Source organism: Lissotriton vulgaris, chromosome 3_1 (genome assembly GCF_964263255.1).
Source record: "Lissotriton vulgaris chromosome 3_1, aLisVul1.2, whole genome shotgun sequence".
Taxonomy (NCBI): domain Eukaryota; kingdom Metazoa; phylum Chordata; class Amphibia; order Caudata; family Salamandridae; genus Lissotriton; species Lissotriton vulgaris.
This window is the reverse complement of record NC_141689.1, coordinates 84,714,425-84,735,491: the sequence shown is the minus strand read 5'-3', so window position 1 is coordinate 84,735,491 and position 21,067 is coordinate 84,714,425. Positions and strand designations below refer to the sequence as shown.

At 48.4% G+C, this 21,067-nt stretch overlaps 1 protein-coding gene across 2 annotated transcripts in view; it reads left to right on the top strand.

Annotated features, from left to right (window-relative positions):
• Window positions 1–21,067, top strand: part of LOC147725999 (uncharacterized) — a 200,940-nt gene that overhangs the window by 74,775 nt on the left and 105,098 nt on the right. For both annotated transcript variants that reach the window (XM_086960114.1, XM_086960115.1), the window contains exon 3: window positions 983–1,117. In XM_086960114.1, the coding sequence (XP_086816240.1) occupies window positions 983–1,117 (135 nt within the window). The remainder of the gene's footprint in view (window positions 1–982; window positions 1,118–21,067) is intronic.

The following is a 21,067-nucleotide window of genomic DNA, read 5'->3' as shown; positions in this document are numbered from 1 at the left end:
CACCACAACGATATCAGTACAATAAATCACATAGGTAGCAAATGTCCAAGCAGGTCTTAAGAATAGGCTCAGTATGAAACCCCCCCCCCCCCAACCCCCCCACACCCCAATTCCCCCCCCCCCCCCCCCCCCCCCCAACCCCCATCCACACGTGTACACATGCCACTGTGCATTCTTGGTACCAATTTGAACCTTGCTTGGTGTTGACCTGAAACCCCGAACACTGGATCTATAAGTCATGTACTTACCTGATAAACTGCATTCTTGTTTTACTCCTTAGGTTAACATTGCAAAGCCTGCTAACTGCAGTGTCCACTTTTTAAAGTGTAAAGTATTTTTCCTGAAAAACATACTTACCTTTTTGAGTACTTATTGGTTTTAAAATAAAACTTTATAGAAGCTTATTTTTCTAGAATTTGCTTGGATCTCCTTCCTGAGTTATGTGTCATTTATAAGTCACTGTGGGCATAACCAATGTGTTACACTCTTCTATGTTTGGCCTATGACTGCTCGCCCACATTACTACAAATTGAGCACTTTGAGTTTACATTGAGCCCTGTACTCTTCTGAGGAAATGTCTGGATTCTGTATTCGATATAACCCCTTAGTGGTATACTGTATACAGAGCCAGATTCCTACAATATCCTTGACATTTTCATCCGAATAGCACTTTCAACTGATTGGGACACAGTGTGGGCTAAGTACCGATCTGCACGGATTGGTAACTTTAAAGGACATGGCTATGGTTATATTTAATTTGTTATTGCTTTCCAATACCTTGGTTACAGACTAGAGATTTAGAACTTGTAATAAACTCCATTGATTCTTTGTTTTAAAGGACATTTTGAGTTACTGATATCCTTCAAGTACACCACATTCTTTCTATATTAAGCATTTCCTTTCAGATACCTTACTATGCAGTTTATACATGATCTCTAAATAATTTTTTCGAAACTGAGCCTGTTTCCATGTATTTCCACAGATGAAAAATAAACCAGTTCTTGATAGAATCATCCGTGTAACTCCTTTGCCCAAGCATAATGAAATGGATCTATGTAAATTTCTGCAGCCAGTAGGCAAGATTCTCGACACGCTGATTTTATACAGTGAAAATCAAGTAAGTAATTTTTGATGTGACATTCAATAACCAGCTTGTTCAAATTATTTACATATCATAGCATTTTTCCAAAATTTCATTTTTTAACATGTTGTTTAGCCATATGAACTTGGATATCTGTGTAGTTTATTGTATTTAGGGTCATCTCATCTATAGACACTCTCCACTCCCTTGAAAAATGTGGATATTATGGATGCTTTTTCCGCATATTTTATCCACACATCAAAACGAGTGGGCCGCATCCAACAGTGAGTAGTCATGAATTGAGAGATTTCAGTTTGCTTGTATATATATTCTGCATTGATGAATTTGTGTACTATTGTATGCAGCATAGAGGGATAGTCTATACACAAATTAGAATTGTGTGCGCTAGAGTAATAGAAGAAGCACTGGTTCGAGGCATGTGGGCTGCTGAATTCATATCTGTGCACAGATCGCCGCCTAGTGTTGGATCCGGATGATTGCACATTGTTGTCCTGGAAGAGTCTTCGAAGTATCACAAGATAGGTGGCTCCTCCCCTGGACTACAGTGCGCATGGGCATCCTCTCCATCTTCAAATTGTTTTTTCCGCCATTTGGGTTCGGATGTACTTTCTTGACTCAAGTTCGGAATCGGTATAAAACACTTTTCGCAAGGCCAAAAGGCCTTTGGGGCGTCGGTATTGTCTCGTTCGGTGCCTGTACTTCATCCAGTTCTTCGAACAGGATGTTGAAGGCCATTTGCCTTTTCGACACCAAAGGCCCAAACTACGACGACGATGGAACGGAGCCAGTTCAAGAGATGCCCTGTCTGCAACTCCAACTACCCTCACATTGATGTGCACCCAGTGTGCAATAAATGTTTATCCCCGGACCACAACGAGGCCAGCTGTATGGCCTGTTCCAAGTTCCGGTCGAAGAAGACGCTTCGACGCGTCGCACGACAGTCTGCGCAGAAAGCGGCGCCTGACCCGGAGAACATCTTCGAGGCCAATGACGATGAAGGCGTCGATGAAGAGGATCCTGACCAGCAGTCGGACCCTGCGTCGGAGCAAGACTCAACTTCGGTATGGACGACGATGAAGACTACGTATATGATGAAGAATACTTCCAAGGAGCCATCGGTCGATCCACCAAAATCGAAACCGAAACCAACAGAGGCGAAACCGAAACTGTTAAAAACAGTCCTCGGATCGACGCCATCGGACTCCTCAACTCCAGTCAAGTCTAAAAGTGTCATCGACCCCTCGGGGTCACAAGAGGGCATCGGCCCGAAGAGCGGGGCGCCGAAGCCAATCTCTACGGTGAAGCATGTCACTCTGACGCCGTCGACGTCCAAACATGGCGACACTGGCAAAGGACTACAGGCTAAAAAGACTGTCGAACCGAAGCTTACGGCCTCCAAGCCAATGTTGAGCAAGACCCTCGAGTCAAAGATCAAACCCGACCCGAAAGAACATATCGCGTCGAAGTCCAAGGCCGTACCTGCTGCGCACCATGAGCTCGAGTCGACGCAAGGCCACAAGCAAGCTGGTGATCCAACGAAGCCGATCGGATCGAAGACGACGTCAATCTCAAAAAAGGTTGGTTCGTCTTCAGTGATTCCTCCACCAATTAAATACGGACGGCCCCCGACCGCTCGACCCAAAGCGTTCGAGCCACAAAAAAGCACCGAAACATCCAAAAAGGTGGCGGGACTTTCCAGGTCTCAGTCCATTCCGAAGGAGGTGGTGTTCCAGGCACCCACGTATGATAATAAGTCGAAGCTCTTCATCGACTCGGATTCTGGCAGGCTCACCATTCATGAACGGAAAATCGCTCCAGAACATCCCTTGGAGTCATACAAGATCCCTCTGAAAAGAAAAAGGTATTCTGCCACCTCACCTGTTCTTTTTGAACCTGTGGAGTCATATACCCAGCACTATGCCTATTCTCCCAAACGCACCAAAGAGGATGTGGGAAAAGGTTACAAGAGGATGAATTTACTTATCCTGCTGACACAGATCAGGAGGAACCTCAACCCTGGACTGACCCTGTTGACTCTGATGGGCCACACACTACGCCTGATACTCAGTCCTATAATGCCAAAACATCGTCTACTGAAGACACAGCGGCGTTTAATGCTTTATTGAAAGGGCAGCAATTAACCATGACGTGGAAATGCACGCTGACCCAGAGGAGGAGGACTTTCTGTTCGATACTTTCTCCACCTCAGAAAGATCAGTAAAGCCATTGCCTATGCTAAAGGGTGTCCTGAAACATGCTACTGACATTTTCAAGGAGACCACAAGGGCTAGGGTTGTCAACCCAATGATTGAAAGAAAATATCGGCCTGCGCCTGCGGACCCTACATACATCAAGGGCCAGCTCCCATTGGACTCCCTAGTAGTGGCTAATGCTCGCAAGAGAGCAAACTCAGACAAGTGGTGATGCTCCTCCTCCGGACAAAGAATCCAAAATCTTAAAAGCTTCTGGCAAAAGTGTAGCTGCTCAAGCGGCTAATATTTGGAGGATCTCAAATACACAGGCCCTATTAGCCAGATACGATAGGGCTCACTACGACACGTTAAAGCAGCTAATGCAACACCTGCTTGATGTTTATAAGGAGGTAGCAGAAATGCTGATACAGGAAGGAAAGTTGATTTCAAATGCATCCATCAAGTGTGCACTCGATGCCGCAGACATAGCAGCTAGGGCCATCAACACTAGTGTAATGCCGAGACGTCATGTCTGGCTCCGCATCTCTGGTTTCAAACCAGAGATCCAAACAACTTTGCTCAATCAGCCAGTTAACCCTGACTTTCTATTTGGTCCTGATGTAGACACGACCCTTGAAAAGATTAAAAAAGACACTGAGACAGCAAAATCCATGGGGGCTCTGCAGTCACAACAGTTCAGGGGAGGTTCCTTTCGTTGCTCCGGTAACAGGGGAGCCTCTAGAGGTCAAGCATCGCAGCAAGCCCAATACAACAAGGGTAGCACGCAGACCACCTATAACAAAAATAACAGGGGTGGATATCGTGGGAACAGCACCAAAGGCAGAGGACGTGGAAATAATAATGCCAGATCCTCCGCTACCAATAAACAGTGACGCCTTGTCACTGCCCCCGGACCATATAACACCGGTCGGGGGAAGACTCCAGCAGTTCCTGCCAGTCTGGGAAGGCATTACCACAGACAGGTGGGTGAGACAACTTATCCAATACGGCTATTGTCTGGTACTAAACTCCACTCCTCCCAACATACCCCCAAGGTACCGTCCTATGTCCGCAGAGCACATGCACTTATTGCAGCAAGAAGTACTCTGCATGCTGCAAAAAGGGGCCATAGAACTCGTGCCTTTAGAACAGCAAGGTACAGGGGTGTACTCACTGTACTTCTTAATCCCAAAGAAGGACAGGTCTCTCCGGCCCATTCTAGACCTCAGACCCCTAAACCACTACATCTTGTCAGAACATTTTCACATGCTGACTTTACAACAAGTTCTGCCATTGCTCAGTCAGGGGGACTTCCTAGCAACCCTAGACCTGAAAGATGCAGATTTCCACATTCCCATTCACCCAGGCCACAGGAAATATCTCGGGTTCACCATCAACAACCAGCATTATCAGTTAAAGGTCCTCCCTTTTGGGGTCACTACTGCCCCAGGGTGTTCACCAAGTGCTTGGCGACAGTGGCTGCGCACCTTCGGAGACAACACATCCATGCCTATCCTTATCTGGACGACTAGCTTGTCCAAGCGAAGTCAGCCCAGCAGTGTGCCAGCCACATGTCCCACACAATTCACCTCCTACTCAGTCTAGGATTTTCACTAAACTACCCAAAATCACACCTTCAACTCGCACATGTGCAACAGTACCTAGGTGCGACAATAAACACTCTAATAGCGACAGCGCAGCCCAACGCTGCCAGGGTCAACAGCATGCAATTGCTGATTCAGAAGTTCAGGCCCCAGAACTCACTCCCAGCGCAGGTATTTATGCAGCTGATGGGTATGATGGCCTCCTGCATCTTCATAGTCCCGCACGCGAGGCTACACATACGCCCCCTTCAAGAGTGCTTAGCACGACAGTGGAACCAGGCTCATGGACATCTAAAAGACCTAGTGTTGGTGACCGGTCGTGCATACAACTCTCTGCATTGGTGGAACACACAAAACCATTGCAGGGGACGACGGTTCCAAGAACCTGTCCCACAAATAGTGCTGACAACGGACGCATCTCTCCAGGGCTGGGGAGCGCGTGTCCTCCATTATACCGTGCAGGGACTATGGACGACGCAGCAGCAAAAGATGCATATCAACCTGTTGGAGCTGATGGCAATCTTCATGGCACTAAAGGCATTCAAGTTGCATTTGTGCAACAAAGTCGTGCTGATCCGGACGGACAACATGACTGCCATGTATTACATCCATAAGCAGGGAGGCACACGCTCTCCACAATTGTCTCATCTAGCCCAGAGCATGTGGAAGTGGGCCATTCAGAGGAACATGTTCCTCATGGCCGAACATCCCCCGGGCAAGGACAACCAGATGGCGGACCTGCTCAGCAGGCACAGCCATCAGATGCACGAGTGGGAGATACACCCCTCGGTGCTCCAACCATATTTCCAGCAGTGGGGTCATCCAGAGATAGACCTATTCGCCACATAGGAAAACGCAAAATGCCAAACCTTCGCCACCAGGTTCCCACACCCGCAGTCTCAGGGCAATGCGATATGGATGAACTGGTCAGGCAGATTTGCGTACACTTTTCCTCCAGCACCGCTCATCCCGCTAGTGGCACGCAAACTGCGACAACACTCCATGACGCTCATCCTGGTTGCTCCAACGTGGGCAAGGCAGGCGTGGTACACCACGTTCCTAGAACTTTCAGTGGTGCCTCACCAACGACTGCGCCTCACTCACAGTCTCCTCACTCAGAGCCATGGAGACATTCAGCACCCAGATCCGCAACAGTTGAGCCTTGCAATATGGCTCCTGAGGTCATAGAGTTTGGCTACCTCAACTTACACCCTGACTGTATGAACATCATCAAGGAGGCAAGGCGACCTACGACTAGGGCGTGCTATGCGGCCAAATGGAAGCGATTTGTCATTTACTGTTCCAATAATGACATAAATTCGCTTAATGCGTCCATGCAAAACATTATCTGTTATTTGCCCCACCCACTCAGATGCAATCTGGCATACAGTTCCATCAGGATACATTTGGCTGCAATGGCAGCTTATCTTTAAAACAGACAGCATCTTTCTCTTTTCAGGGTGCCAGTCATTAAAGCTTTTATGGAGGGACTCGAGAGAGCGATTCCTCCCAGACACACTCCTTCTCCTGTCTGGAATCTCAACGTGGTTCTCACCAGATTAATGGGACCACCCTTTGAACCTCTTCACTCTTGTGAGATACAGTTTCTAACATGGAAAGTGGCCTTTCTAGTGGCAATCACATCGCTAAGAAGAGTTAGTGAGCTTCAAGCACTAACTATTCAAGAGCCTTTCATGCAGTTCATGCTCATAGGACAGTGCTGCGTACCAACCCCACTTTCATGCCTAAGATGGTGTCACAGTTCCACATTAACCAAACCATAGATCTCACCGTTTTCTTCCCAAATCCTGATTCAGTGGCAGAACGAGCACTGCACACTTTAGATGTTAAAAGAGCTCTCCTGTATTACGTTAACAGGACAAAGGATTTCAGGAAAACTAAGCAACTGTTTGTTGCCTTCTCCCCACAACACAAAGGCAACCCCATTTCCATAGCGGGTATAGCCAGATGGATCGTTAAGTGCATACAGATCTGTTATCAAAAAGCTAAACGCACATTAACAGTTCCCCCAAGAGCGCATTCCACACGCAAGTTAGGGGCATCCATGGCTTTCCTAGTTAACATTCCCCTAGAGGATATATGTAGAGCAGCCACATGGTCCACCATACATACATTTACCAAACACTACTGCGTAGATGTACACTCCAAACAGCAAGCTGCTGTAGGACAGGCTGTTCTCAAAACTCTTTTTCAGACTGCTGCAGCTGGCACGGGCAACCACCGATGAGGAGGTAACTGCTATTTATTCTATGCACAGATATGAATTCAGCAGCCCACATGCCTCGAACGGAATATGCTACTTACCTAATGCATCTGTTCTTGGCATGTAGGGTTGCTGACATTCATATCGCCCGCCCTCCTCCCCGGTGCCTGTCGCAGCTGTAGCACTCAGAATCATTCTCAGGCATGGTCATCACTTACTGTATTACACTCCATCTCTGCCACAATGGCGAAAAACAATCTGAAGATGGAGAGGATGCCCATGCGCACTGTAGTCCAGGGGAGGAGCCACCTATCTCGTGATACTTCGAAGACTCTTCCAGGACAACAATGTGCAATCATCCGGACCCAACACTAGGCGGCGCTCTATGCACAGATATGAATGTCAGCAGCCCTACATGCCAAGAACAGATGCATACTGGTAAGTAGCATATTCCTTCCTTAGGATGCAGCATTCTTCAGGTATCCCCATCACTCCAGTTTCACGGGTTGGGTGTTCAACAGCAACTTGGAACTAAGCATGTGTAAGTGTGGACGGGAAATCATATTAAAGTCAACCCTCTATAATTGTCATTGCCTGCAGTAGGTCAGTAAGCAACCTTGTAAGTACTTATAATGAATTTTTCTGCAGGCAGAGCAGGATATAAACATTTAGCAACAATATGCTCTCTCTCCCCCAGTTCCCAAGTGTAGTTGTGTATCTCCCAATTTCATCTATCAATATTTGGGAGGGGTAAAAGGCAACTGATTATCGTTTTTATTTTTTTTTAAGAAAGAAGGAGCTCTGCATGGCCTATAGGTTTGTTTCTGTGTTCAGTGTCTTGATCTTCCTCCCATCTACGTATATTTACTCCCCCTTCAGAGATCATTTTCAAATACTTGTCAATCTTTCCCTGAGTGGAGGCCCGGATAGCTCTATCTTTAGCTATTCGATCGATTCCTTGGGCCAATCCTCCTGTAACCATTATGGCTTCCTGAAGTCTAGTTTGATGGAACAGTAGAAGGAGCATTGTTTTGTCCCAGTGCACCTGGCCACCATCTGTTTCATGTTTTTTGGGAGCACTTGCAGGCAGTCCTGTATAATACTATCTTCAGCACTGTCAGCTTATCTCTGTGGCCCTGTGCACAACTTTACCTCGCCTTCCAGGGGGGTTCTTGATACAGGTGCACGTTTGTCAAAAGCAGTCTTCAGGGTCTTCCTTTCGGTGAGTCGGCAGTCACTTTGTCCCTCCATCGCACTCTGGGTGCGCTGCAGCACTGTGACTATACTGCGTTCCCAGCTTTGCTAATTTTTTTTATTTTTATACTTTATCATTTTAACCTGTAAGTGCAGTACAAATACAAGGGCTCACTGTCATTACATGCATCGAAATGAGGTACATAAAATGAGGTAATCATGTCAGCATCACAGTGTCAAGATATAAAGAAAAAAGTCAGTGGTCCACAAAAATAAATATACACCGCCTCTGGATGTGGTATTATTTATTTTTTGTTTTTGTTTTTATGGCACCCATCCTCAGCCCACCACCCAGCTCTCCCACCAAGAAAAACAGGCCTAGACATAGATACCCAGTCAAGGAAACCCACGATGGAAAGATCGTGAACGCCAATTTGAACCAGTGATTGTAATACCATGGGTATCTATCCTACTCCAACTGGGACAATGCCATGCTCCTGAGAGTCAGCGGTTTAACGGATCGCCTCCAAATAAAGACGTGAATAGCTCCAATATATCCTTGGGACGAGATGATCGGGAACTGTAGAGGAGTACATTTCACTGTTGGAGTTGCAGAACGTTAAGCTGTGTAGCCAATTTTGTAATGTGGGTACTGTTTTCCATCCCCAGTGTTGTGCGATTCCCCTTTTGGCCAGCAGAACACTAAGAGTGGCAAATCTCCGAATTGATTTGGGCAAATTGATCACATATCCCAAAAAAGCAATCTTGGGGATGAAGGTTAGGTCAGTCATGTCACCCTATGTCTTGTGTATTGACTCCCAGAATGGCAGTAGTTTGGGACACGTTCATGTGAGATGGGCAAAGTCTGCGTGGGGAGCCTGGCATTTACGACAAGTGTGCAATCTGGAGGGATCAATCCTGTGGGACCTGGCCTGTGTAATGTATGCTCGACGCGAGAATTTAAAATGGAGCCGTCTGTGGCGACTATTTAGGTAGACCTCCTTGGTGACTGCATCATTGAATGAAGCCACTTGTCGTTCGTGATGGGGTGACCCAAGTCCCTGCGAATCTTGTCATCTTTTACTGGGATAACGTCTGAGCAAGCCCTGTACAGCCTAGACACGAGATGCAGTCCTCCCGGAGAGTTGATGACCAATGACAACTCAGTGAACGAGGCCGGTTCAATGGGAAAGCTGGGCAGGCAGACCGGCAGTGCCGAACGGATTTGCCCAAGGACGAAGCGATCCATAAAGGTGGCATCGCGAAAGCGCTTCTCGTCTCACAGAAAAGACGTGCCCACCAGGGAACAGGTTCCCAATTGGATCGATGACAAATTTGGCCAGTGTGCGTTGTACTAGTCTTTCTCCCGTTATTGGGAGGCAGAGAGCATTAGGAAGGGGAAGGGTCAATGCATAAGTGTAGACGTGTAGGTTATCCTCTTCAGTTTCTTCTCTGTTCATCACCACCCCCTTTTTGTAAATCATCCTCTTCAGTTTGTCCCATGTCCAACTAGTGATGGAGACCTTCTGTATGTCGGTGGGGTCTCTGGGTATACCCTTGGGGCAGTACTACGGCAGTACCACGGACAGTTTCTCAGGTAGTACGAGATCTGCCTCGGGCGGAGGTAGGGGATTCTAGCATCTGGGTGGTACCAAGCATAGGCGTAGTTACGTTAGGCCACTAAGTAATACAATTTAAGGTAAGGAACTCCAAACCGCCCTCTCTCGTACGGAAGGGACATTATTTCCCAGCGAACCCGAGGCTGTTTGCCTCCCCACACTAATCTGATGAGGAGTGAGCGTAATGTTAAAAAGAAACTGTGTGGAATGGGGATGGTATTGGATAGATATAAAAATTTGGAGAGCACCATCATTTTGACAATTGCTACTCTGCTGGCGATAGACAGTGGCAAACGCAGCCAACGGTGCCTCCAGTGCACTGATCGCATGTCCATAATTCAACCTGATGATGTGGGCCGTGTCCAGGTGTACATGAATGCCCAAATATTTAACTGAGTCAGTGCACCATTCAAGGGGGAATTCGCATTCCTATTGCGCTGTGCCTGGGGTTGAAGATAACGGATTTACGCAAGTTGATGCTTAGGACAGAGTGCTGTCCAATGTGGATTATTTCCCTCATCAGGGGTTCCAGGTTGATGTACGGCTGTCTCACAAAAAAGGATGGTATCATCCGCAGAAAGTGAAACTAACAGCGGTCCAGTGTAAAATTGGAGGCCCCTCTGTAAGTGTTTCTCCTGAAAATGCCATAGTAAGGGGTCCATAGCGAGAATAAACAATTAAGAGGATAATGGGCAGCCCTGTTGGGTACCACGGATCGAGAAGAGCATCCGGAGATTCAAAGAAGTGAAGCGTTGAGACACAAAGACAGATTGTGCAGGGGAGATGATTAATTCCATCAGGAGGGAGAAGCGCATAGCGGGGATTTTGATTAGAATTTTATAATCTAAGTTTAGTAGGGTTAGGGGTCGGTACGATCCACACAGAGATGGGTCTCTGCCAGTTTTAGGCAGAAGGATAATGACTGCCTCGCGGAAGGTGGGAGGAAGAATTCTCTTTTCGAGGGCTTCGGCATATACCTCAATTAGCTGGGGTGCCAGGAGGTCTTTGTATGTCATAAAGATTCCAGGTGAAGCCATCAAGGCCGGGGGCAGTGGAGCCGTAAATTGCTATGATGGCGTTGGTAACATCATCCACAGAAATTAGCTCCGCCAAAAATTCCTGCAAGTGCCTCTATAAGTATACCAGTGCAATCTCGGATAAATATGCCTCCTGTGCAGTGGGGTCACACCCCACTTTAGACGTGTATAAGGTGTAATAATTGAGGAGTTCATCGCGTATTTTTTGGGTGGTCGTGAGTGTGGGGCCAGCGGAGGAAGTCAGCTTAGTAATGTAGGCTCTGCTATATGGGAGGGAGGGCGAAGCATTTGCGCCATTACCCGGCCTGGGCGCTCTCCTTCACCATAACGCCGTGCGGAGTGATGCTTGCCTAGGAATAGTATCTCACGGTCAGCAGCCTCTCTGTATTCAGTGAGTAGGGTCAGCCTCTGTGGCTGCCTCTGGTTTGAGACTGATCATTGCGGCACTATCGATGTCTTTTAAGTCGCGTTCCAGTCGGGATAGTGTGTTACGCAAAGCTTTTAGTACTGCGGCTTGTTTGGCAATGCAGACTCCCCTAATGTATGCTTTGAACCCCTCCCACATGACAGCCCATGAGTCAACAGAGCTGGTGTTGATGGCAAAGTACTCTTCTATGGCATTGTGTAGTTCTGAATGAAAGAGGTCGTCGTCTAGGGCGCGGCAAGGAAAACGCCATCGTCGCTCATATCCATCTGGTCTGGGCACATTGAGGAGAAGTTTAACTGGGTAGTGGTCGGAATATGTCAGCGGAAGGGTAGTGAGGTAGCGAAACCAGCAAGCCACATCAGGCCACAAGCCAGTAGTCTATCCTGGTACAGGTGTTATGCTGGCCGGCGTAATGTGTGTATTTAGTAGTAGAATGGTTGCGCTAGCGCCATATGTCGTTGAGAAATAATTGCTTGCAAAGGTCTAGCAAAGCTCTGCGGGCGCGAGGCTTAGTCCTAGGACAGTGGGCAGAGCTGTCTGGGGCTGGGTCTAAGAGCAAATTGAGGTCGCCCCCACTAACAATAATACAGGGTCTAACTTCACGAGTTGAGAATTAAAGAATTCAGGGGAGTCCTTGTTTGGGGCGTAGATACTCACTAGGGTGACATTGTGTCCCATTAATGAGCCTGTGACAATCCTGTAGCGACCTTCGCTGTCCCCAATGGAGGAGTGAAGACTGACGGGTACCCTTTTGTGTATCAATATGGCCGTGCCGCGGGAGTAGCTGCTGAAATTAGAGAAGTATCTGTGTGTACCCCAGCTACAGGCAAACCGTGCAGGGTCGGACTTGGACAGTTGGGTTTCCTGCAAGAATGCAATGTCCATGTTGTGGTGTATTAAATAGTGAACAACGTTCCTTTTCTTGCGTTTAACGTTAAGACCCCTGGCATCCACGACAGCATGGACAAATCAGAGGGACCACTGACATTCCCTAGCTGTGCCATCTAATGATCCTGATATATATACAAGCAAAATAAACAATTGTTGAGAAGCATGACAGGACAGTGAGCAATACAATAGTGAATCTGAAACGCCTGCAAATGAACATTTGCCCCACCCTCCACCCAACCTCGCTCCAAACAAAGCAAGGGAAAACCCACATTATGCAACAAAAAATTATACACCAGAAGATTACAAACTGGAATGAAAAAACCCTGAATCAGTGAATTAGTGTCCTTTTAACCCCATTGATGCTCATGAGGGAATGCAGGCAGCAGAGGGATTTCTTTTTCTCCCCTACAGCATTGGGTGCTGGGGAAGAGCTTCCCCAGCTCCCGAGGAACCCCACGCCGGCCGTTTCTCTTACCTGATCATTAGCTTGCACGTCGCGCTGAAGTCATTTCACAAAAACTGCCCCCTGAGCACGTAGAAAGAAGGGAGAGGTATCATTGGAAAGGGGAGAATCTCCCCTCCCCGGTGGATGAGTGTGGGAGGCCCAGGTACCCGCAACAGGCAAGCCCCAAAACATATTGAGGCAACATCAAAATTTCCTATCACAAAATGTTTTGGGCCCTTGCATGTCGCGGGTACTTTGGCCTCCCACACGAGTGAGGCACCATTTTTATCGGTAGACCCGGGGGAACTCTGGGTGGTAGGAAATTTGTGTCAGCCCGGTGATGCCACAACTTTCCTACACAAAAATGTGCAGGAAAAAGTGCTTTTTTCAGCTAAATTTGAGGTTTGCAGGTGATTCTGGGTAAGGAAACAGTGGGGAATACATGCAAGCCATACCTCCCTGGAATTCCCCAGGTGTCTAGATTAGAGAAATGTGTGGGTTTGGTAGGTTTCCCTAGATGGCCGCTGAGTACGGGGCCAAAAACCCAGGTGGACCCCTTGCGAAACCAGTTCGTTTTGAGATAGACAATTTTGATGTCGCCTCAATACGTTTTGGGCCCTTGTCTGCCGCGTGTACATGAGCATCCCACACGAGTGAGGCACTATATTTATTCGGAGACCCGGGGGAACGTTGGGTGGGAGGAAATTTGTCTCAGCCCGGTGATGTCACAGCTTTCCCACACAAAAATGTGCTGAAAAGGTGATTTTTTTTTCCCCCAGCTATTTTTTAGGTTTGCCGGGAATTCTGGGTAAGGAAATGTTGGGGGATCCACGCAAGCCATACCTCCCTGGAATCCCCCGGGTGTCTAGTTTTCAGAAATGTGTGGGTTTCCCTAGATAGCTGCCGAGCATTGGGCCAAAAACCCTGGTGTGCCCCCTTGCGAAACCAGGTCGTTTTGAGATGGGCAATTTTGATGTTGCCTCAATACATTTTGGGCCCTTGTCTTTTTTTTTGGTATGCTGAATAATGTGTGTACCCCCCCTGCACAGCATGCCTCGTCCTCCACACATCCTACAAGCCTAGGCTAAAGAGCAAGCTGTGTAGTAAGCGCCGCTGCGGAAGGCCTACGTGCAGGACCAGCAGATCTATCCAGCGCCGGGTCAAGCACCAAGTTGATATCCCCGCCCCACAGGACCTGTGCTGTGTCATATTCGCGGACTACTGCTGCCAGGGATTGATAGAATTCCGGGGAATCATAATTTGGACCATAAACATTAACCACAACAAACTCCCTCCCCAGGCCTACGCATCTTGAAATGACAAAGCGGCCCTCCGAGTCCGCTCTCGGGAGCGCCTGAGTAAGTTTCGATTTGGGGTTCACCCAGGTGATCACGCCTCTGGCATGAGTCGTGAAGCCTGCTGCAGCGATGTAGCCCTCCAAGCCCCTACTATGCAACATTCTACTCGACGGCTGCAAATGGGTCTCCTGTAGGAGTGTCACATCAACATTCTGCCGCTGTAGGTAACTCAGTACTTTCCTCAACTTCCGATAATCATTAAGCTCCCTGACGTTGCATGTAAGCGCCCGGATCCTGGCAGCGGACCCAGAATTCCCTGGGTCAGCCATACTCGTTTCCGGTCTCCATCGTGAAAGCCATGTGCATGTAACCAGTGTATGAGGTTGTAATCGACTGTGCTGTCAAATGAAGAGACAAATCCCCTCTCCCCCCAACATCCACCCCAAACCCTGAAACATTCCCCACCCCCACCCTAAGCAGACCACCCCGAACACGGCCTTGCAGGAAAAACCACCATCCTTCCTCCCACCTTCCCAAATCCCCAACTGTGACCTCCCGCGGGTCAAAAGGGGTGCATTGCGCGCGGGGGCCAAGGTTACCGCACAACCAGCAAGTAATTCTGTTACACAACTTTCCAGGTGCCCCACTCCAGCTTCCTGTCATACCATGTTATATGCATCAGCAAAGGACAGGAAAGTAACATTTGAAAAGAATTCTAAAGTTTCATCGTCTGTAGTTGAATTTGTCCCCCTACCTCTTCCCATCACACCAATCAAACTAGAGGGAGATATCGGGCAGAGGATCCCAAGTGTCAGCCCTCGGCAGCATGCCAGGAGCCCCGCCATAGCAGTATCTCCGGTAAACCCTCAGGAGGCAACGGATCATGGTGCCAGGTCCCCTGCTGGCTCCCGGCCGCAGCCCTTCCAAAAACGAGACCATATGGTATATTTCTCCCAGAGCCAGTCCCCTCTGCCCCCCACTCACTGTGTCCCGATCACCCCACGTACTCGCGGGGAACACGAAGAGCTGCGGGTCAATCCTGCTCGTCCAGCTGACTGCCTCGCTCCTCGCCGTCCGATGGTTTGTTGGCATCCATGCGGTGGTCCCTTGACCATCCTTTCAGTGCCTGCTGCAAGGCCCTAGGGTTAGTGAAAAGGTGGGAGTGCCCCTGCCGGTTGACACGTAGTTTTGCAGGGTACCACATTGCATAGTCCAGACCAAGGTCACGGAGCTGTTGTTTGAACGGGGCAAAGTGCTTGCGGGCCTCCTGCACCTTTGCAGTGAAGTCTGGATAGAGCGAGATCTCTGAGACATCGTACTGCAGCGATTTCTTATCCCTGGACAGCCGCAGTGCAGCGTCTCTGTCCCTGTAGTTCAGCAGCTTAGCGATGATGGGGCGCGGCGTTGCCCCCGGGCGTGGGCCCAGCGAGTGGTGTTCACGCTCCACCACAAACATTGGAGGAAATGCACCTTCTCCGAGGAGAGTAACCAGCAGTTTTTCAACAAACTTCTCCATGTTTCCCGTCTACATCGTTTCCGGAAGGCCCGTTATGCGTAGGTTAGAGCGACGAGAGCGGGCCTCCAAATCTTCCGTTTTCTCCTGTAGGGATTGCATAAGCTTCGCAATCCTTTTTATGATCAGTGTCAAGCTCCGTTTGTGCTTCCTCGACCTCCATCAGCATTCTTTCGGACATGTCCTGCCTTTCTGCGTGTTTGTTGATGCGGTCCATTCTGTAAGTGAGGGCATCGATCTTTGTTCCTATGGACGTCATACTGTTCTGGAGGCCTTTTTCCATTGCCAGGAGCATGCTTTTAATGTCTGAGGCCTCAGTGGTGTCCGCCCCGTCGGACGAGTTGGTTTTGTCCACGCCCGGAGCCTCCTGTTACTTAGAGCGCCGTTGTTCGAAAGTTAGCTTGCTCTGGGTCTTGTCGCTTCTCCCCATGTTGCCAGGCGGTGCAGATGGACAAGGGTATCAAAGTCAACCAGGTGCGTGTCGCTCTTATGAGGCCTAGGCAGACAGGACTCTTGGTGTCTTCATGCGAGCGTCAGGAGTCTTGTCAGTCCCGTCGCAGAAATGCGTCGTGCAGCGTGCCTCTAAGCTGCACCCGAGTCCCCACTGCTGCCCGACTCCGCCTGCAACTCAGGGTCACCCCTCGTTGTCGCCACTTCTATGAGCCCCCCAGCCACGTGCTTCAGTCCCGCTGTGGGTCGCAATACACTCCCAGGCGTTATTAACCAGCTCTTCAAAAGTCCGTAGTGCCCCCGAGCTCCACAGTCTGAGCGGTGCCTTACTCCGCGAATCAGCACGGCGGGGCAAACAGCATTCACCCCCAGAAGCACTCCTGCCGGTGCTATGGGCGTCCCGCCATCTTGCTGCGCAACTCCTAGGGCTTCCCAGGGCCTCTTGGTTCACTCGCACCCACAAGCCCGTCTCAGTTCCTCAGCAGGGGGTCGCAGTCAGTCCACCTCACGCAGCAGGCCTCCAGACGAGCTCCTTTTGTTTAGGCTGCGGCCGCAGCGGCCAGTCCACAACACCGCTCCACGTCGGCAGGCGAGAGGTGGGGGAGGGGGAGGCTGGAGGGAGAAAAGTCACTCACCCGCTGGCGATCTGCTCGGACCGGTCTGGTCTCCCCAGTCCGCAGCCAAGCATACACCGGGTGCCTCCTCCCAGTCAGGCCACACCACTGCTACACAGCGTGGATCCGGGCAGCACTTCAGGGCGCAGCTCTAAGGCCTACCACGCCGTCAGCCACTCGTCCTGTAACGGCGGAATACCGGCGCCGTTTCTCACACGCCCGGCCTCCGCCGAGAGCCCACGCTGTCCGAAAGTTGGGGGGATGTCACTAACTTCGCTAATCTTTATGCTGATGCAGGATAATTAAGGATTACTCCGACAACGAGACGGAGCTCTAGGCTCAAGCGGCCGCCATGGTTGCCGGCAAGCTCCGCCCCCTTTGGGCCCTTGTCTGCCGCGTGTACTTGGGCCTCCCACATGAGAGAGGCACCATATTTATCAGGAGACCCGGGAGAACGCTGGGTGGTAGGAAATTTGTGTCAGCCCGGTGAAGCCACATCTTTCCCACACAAAAATGTGTGAAAAAATTGATTTTTTTTCCAGCTTAATGTGAGGTTTGTAGGGGATTCTGGGTAAGGAAATGTTGGGGGATCCACGCGAGCCATACCTCCCTGGAATTCCCCGGGTGCCCAGTTTTGAAAAATATTTAGGTTTGCTAGGTTTCCCTAGGTGCCGACCGAGCTAGGCTTAAAAAACTACAGCTAGACAGTTTGCCAAAAAAGGGTCATTTTTCACTGTGAAATTGTGGTATGTCCACGTTGCGTTTTGTACCGTTTCCTGTCGCGGGCACTAGGCCTACCCACACAAGTGAGGTGCCATTTTTCTCGGAAGACTCACGGTTGGGTGGAAATTTGTGGATCCACGCAGATTCCAGAACTTTCCAACACATTAATGTGAGGAAAATGTTTTTTTTTTTTTTTTTTAAATGTTTAGATTTGCAAAGTATTCTAGCTAGCAGAACCTGCTGAGACCCAGTCAAGTCACCTCATCCTAGATTCCCCTGGGTGTCTAGTTTTTAAAAATGTATAGGTTTGCTATGTTTCCCTAGGGGCCGGCAGAGCTAAGGTTCAAAAACTACAGCTAGGCACTTTGCAAAAAAAGGGTAATTTTTCATTGTGAAAATGTGTGTTCACGTTGGGTTTTTGAGCCGTTTCCTGTCGTGGGCACTATGCCTCCCCACGCAAGTCAGGTACCATTTTTATCGGGCAACTGTTATTACCTATTGACTTTCGATGCATTTCTGCCTTCCAAATGAAAGACAATGTGTAAAAAGAAGTCATTTTGAAAAATGATCCATAATTCTCATGCTAGTATGAGTATTCCCAATTTTGGAAATGTGCAAATATCTACTGTTTCTAAACTCTATATTTTGTTCCCATTTCAGAAATACATGGGTGTCTTTCATACCGATTTTTCCATGTATACATTTTCCCAGAATAATTGCTATATACCTAGTACATAATAAACAAGCATTTGCAATGCAATAGATCTCTCATTAGGAAAGTTTGAGGTATTGGTATTGTAAATGACAATTTTTTGTATTTATGAGTTGGTTTTGAAAATAGCGAAATTAATAGCTTTGTCATTTACAATGAAAGTTTTAACTTTAGCAAACGTGACACCTATAGCATTTGTAATGCAATATGTGTTGTATTTACATGACTTAGATGTATTAATATTACAAATAACAATGGCTTTTATTTTTTTAAATAATTAATTCTTAAATAAAAGTTATTGTAATTTATAATGGCAATAGCTTAAACTTTTGTAAATAACTTTTGGGAAGATTATGTTCAGTGTATTTCATTGTGATGGAAATCCAAGAACAGAAGTGAAATATTAACATCTTTTTGTGACATTTGTAATAAAGCTTGAAACATTGAGAGAACATATTTGAGCCAGTTGTTGTTGAATGGTTGCACAGATTGATGCTGTGATGGCGCGGAGTGATGCTGTGGTGTAAATGTAAATGTAAATTGATACTTGTATAGCTCACTACTCACCCGCAAGGGTCTCAAGGCGCTTGTACGAATACCGCTGTGGAACCCATCCTGGCTTTCCCTGTGAGGCGTCCACTCCTAGCACCCCCAAGGTAGAGGCCAGGCATCCTTAGTGTTGTGGAGATTAAGCAAGCTATTGCCCAGAGTTGCAGAGTGGGACTCCATGATTGGAATAGGCACCGAGGCAAGAATTATCAGGTCCGTGGAATTTTGAGCCCAAGACCCGCCGAGGCGGGGTATTGAATCCTGGTCCCGGGCTAGACTTCTGCATCAGGGTCTGTGCTGACTGGTGCTATTGTGGTGCTGGGTGATAATGTGGTGGTGCTGGGTGATAATGTGGTGGTGCTGGGTGATAATGTGGTGGTGCTGGGTGATAATGTGGTGGTGCTGGGTGATAATGTGGTGGTGCTGAGTGATAATGTGGTGGTGCTGAGTGATAATATGGTGGTGCTGAGTGATAATATGGTGGTGCTGAGTGATAATATGGTGGTGCTGAGTGGTGAGGGTGGTGGTGGTGCTGAGTGGTGCTGTGGTGGTGCTGAGGGGTGCTGTGGTGGTGCTGGGTGATAATGTGGTGGTGCTGGGTGATAATGTGGTGGTGCTGGGTGATAATGTGGTGGTGCTGAGTGATAATGTGGTGGTGCTGAGTGATAATGTGGTGGTGCTGAGTGATAATGTGGTGGTGCTGAGTGATAATGTGGTGGTGCTGAGTGATAATATGGTGGTGCTGAGTGATAATATGGTGGTGCTGAGTGATAATGTGGTGGTGCTGAGTGATAATGTGGTGGTGCTGAGTGGTTAGGGTGGTGGTGGTGCTGAGTGGTGCTGTGGTGGTGCTGAGTGGTGCTGTGGTGGTGCTGTAGTGGTGCTGAGTGGTGCTGTGGTGGTGCTGAGTCATAATGTGGTGGTGCTCTAGCTACCATAGACTTTGTCCCGCATCCCGCGTGAGAGTGCACACTCTGCACCCGAGTCCCCTAGGCCTCCTACTAGTAATCTGAAGGTGAGAGCGCGCGGGTAGGCTAGTTCAATCGGCGTGTGTTGATGTTCCGGCTAGGTAAACGCGGTGGCATGTGGGAGGGTTAAATGCGGAGGTGTGAAAATGGAGAGAGGACCAACGTGGTGCAAGCGAAGAAATGACATAGAAAAGGGGTCATAGGAAGATGGTGGCCATGTTGGACAGGTCGGGTGGAAAGATTTGAGTAATATAAGGACAAGTGAAGAAATATAAAGAGCAATGAGAAATAATGATCTATTATCCATTTTCACACCTCCGCATTTAACCCTCCCACACGCCACCGCGTTTACATAGCCGGAACATCAACACACGCCGATTGAACTAGCGTACCCGCGCGCTCTCACCTCGAAGTAAGTGTTTCTCCCTTCGTGCAGGTCTCCTCCCCGGGACCGCTTGATCCTTCACTAGTTAAGCGTTACCTTAATCTTTTAATTCCACCACTCTCCGTTCACTCAGTTAAGTATCCTATTACACCCCCTCACCACCCCTTGATCCCGCTATTTTTCTTTCCCTCACGCACACCTTCCTAGTTCACCATGCGACCCACCGCTATACCATATTTACCGTTGGGCACTTAAATTTTCACAGTCATTGTCAGGCACTTAATTTAACATTATCACACACGCCGTTCTTCCTCTATCCCCACCTTGACACAGGCTTGTATCTTCTTTTCAGCTCTACTTGACAAAGGGCTTCTCGCCCGAAATGCATCTGAGTTCTCACTTCATCATCAATGTTTTGATTGATCTACAAACTTTGTTGATATGATGTTAATATCACCAAGAAACTTTTCATGATAATCACCAAAAATAAAAGTATCCTTCTAAGAACATTGGAATACATTTTTTGATCCACCCCGGAGTGCCTCATTCAGGGATGTACACGCATATCTATGCGCACACAACTTGTTTCATATTTTCATAGGCGCTTGACGGAAACGCCACCTATGAGTGCACGCATCCTTTAAAAAATTACAAGAACTTCTCATAACAAGGCAGTGCACCCCCCACCTTCTTCTTGTATGTTTCCAAATGGGCAGAGACAGCTTCTTCAGAGAGATACTCCAAAGTAGTCTCTTTTTTTGTTTTAAAGGGCCATTCATTAGTGAAGCTGGAACTGCTGCCAGGTGTGTAAGTGGCCACTGCTGGTTACCATTAAGGAAGCAATTGAGGCCGGACTGGGGTCCAGAATTTTCAGGGGCCCACTGCATCATAATTAAGACTGTGTACCTTTAAAAAAACAAGCATTTGCAATGCAATAGGTCTCGCATTTGCGAGATTTTGAGCTATTGGCAGTGTTATATGTTATGTCGTTTGCTTGTAAAGCGCACAGCTGCCCCAGCAAAGGGGCGTCCCAGCGCTGTATACCGCTGGGGAACCCATCTTGGCTTTCCCTGTGAGATGGTCCCTCCTGGGCATCTCCAAGGTGAAGACAAGCATCCCC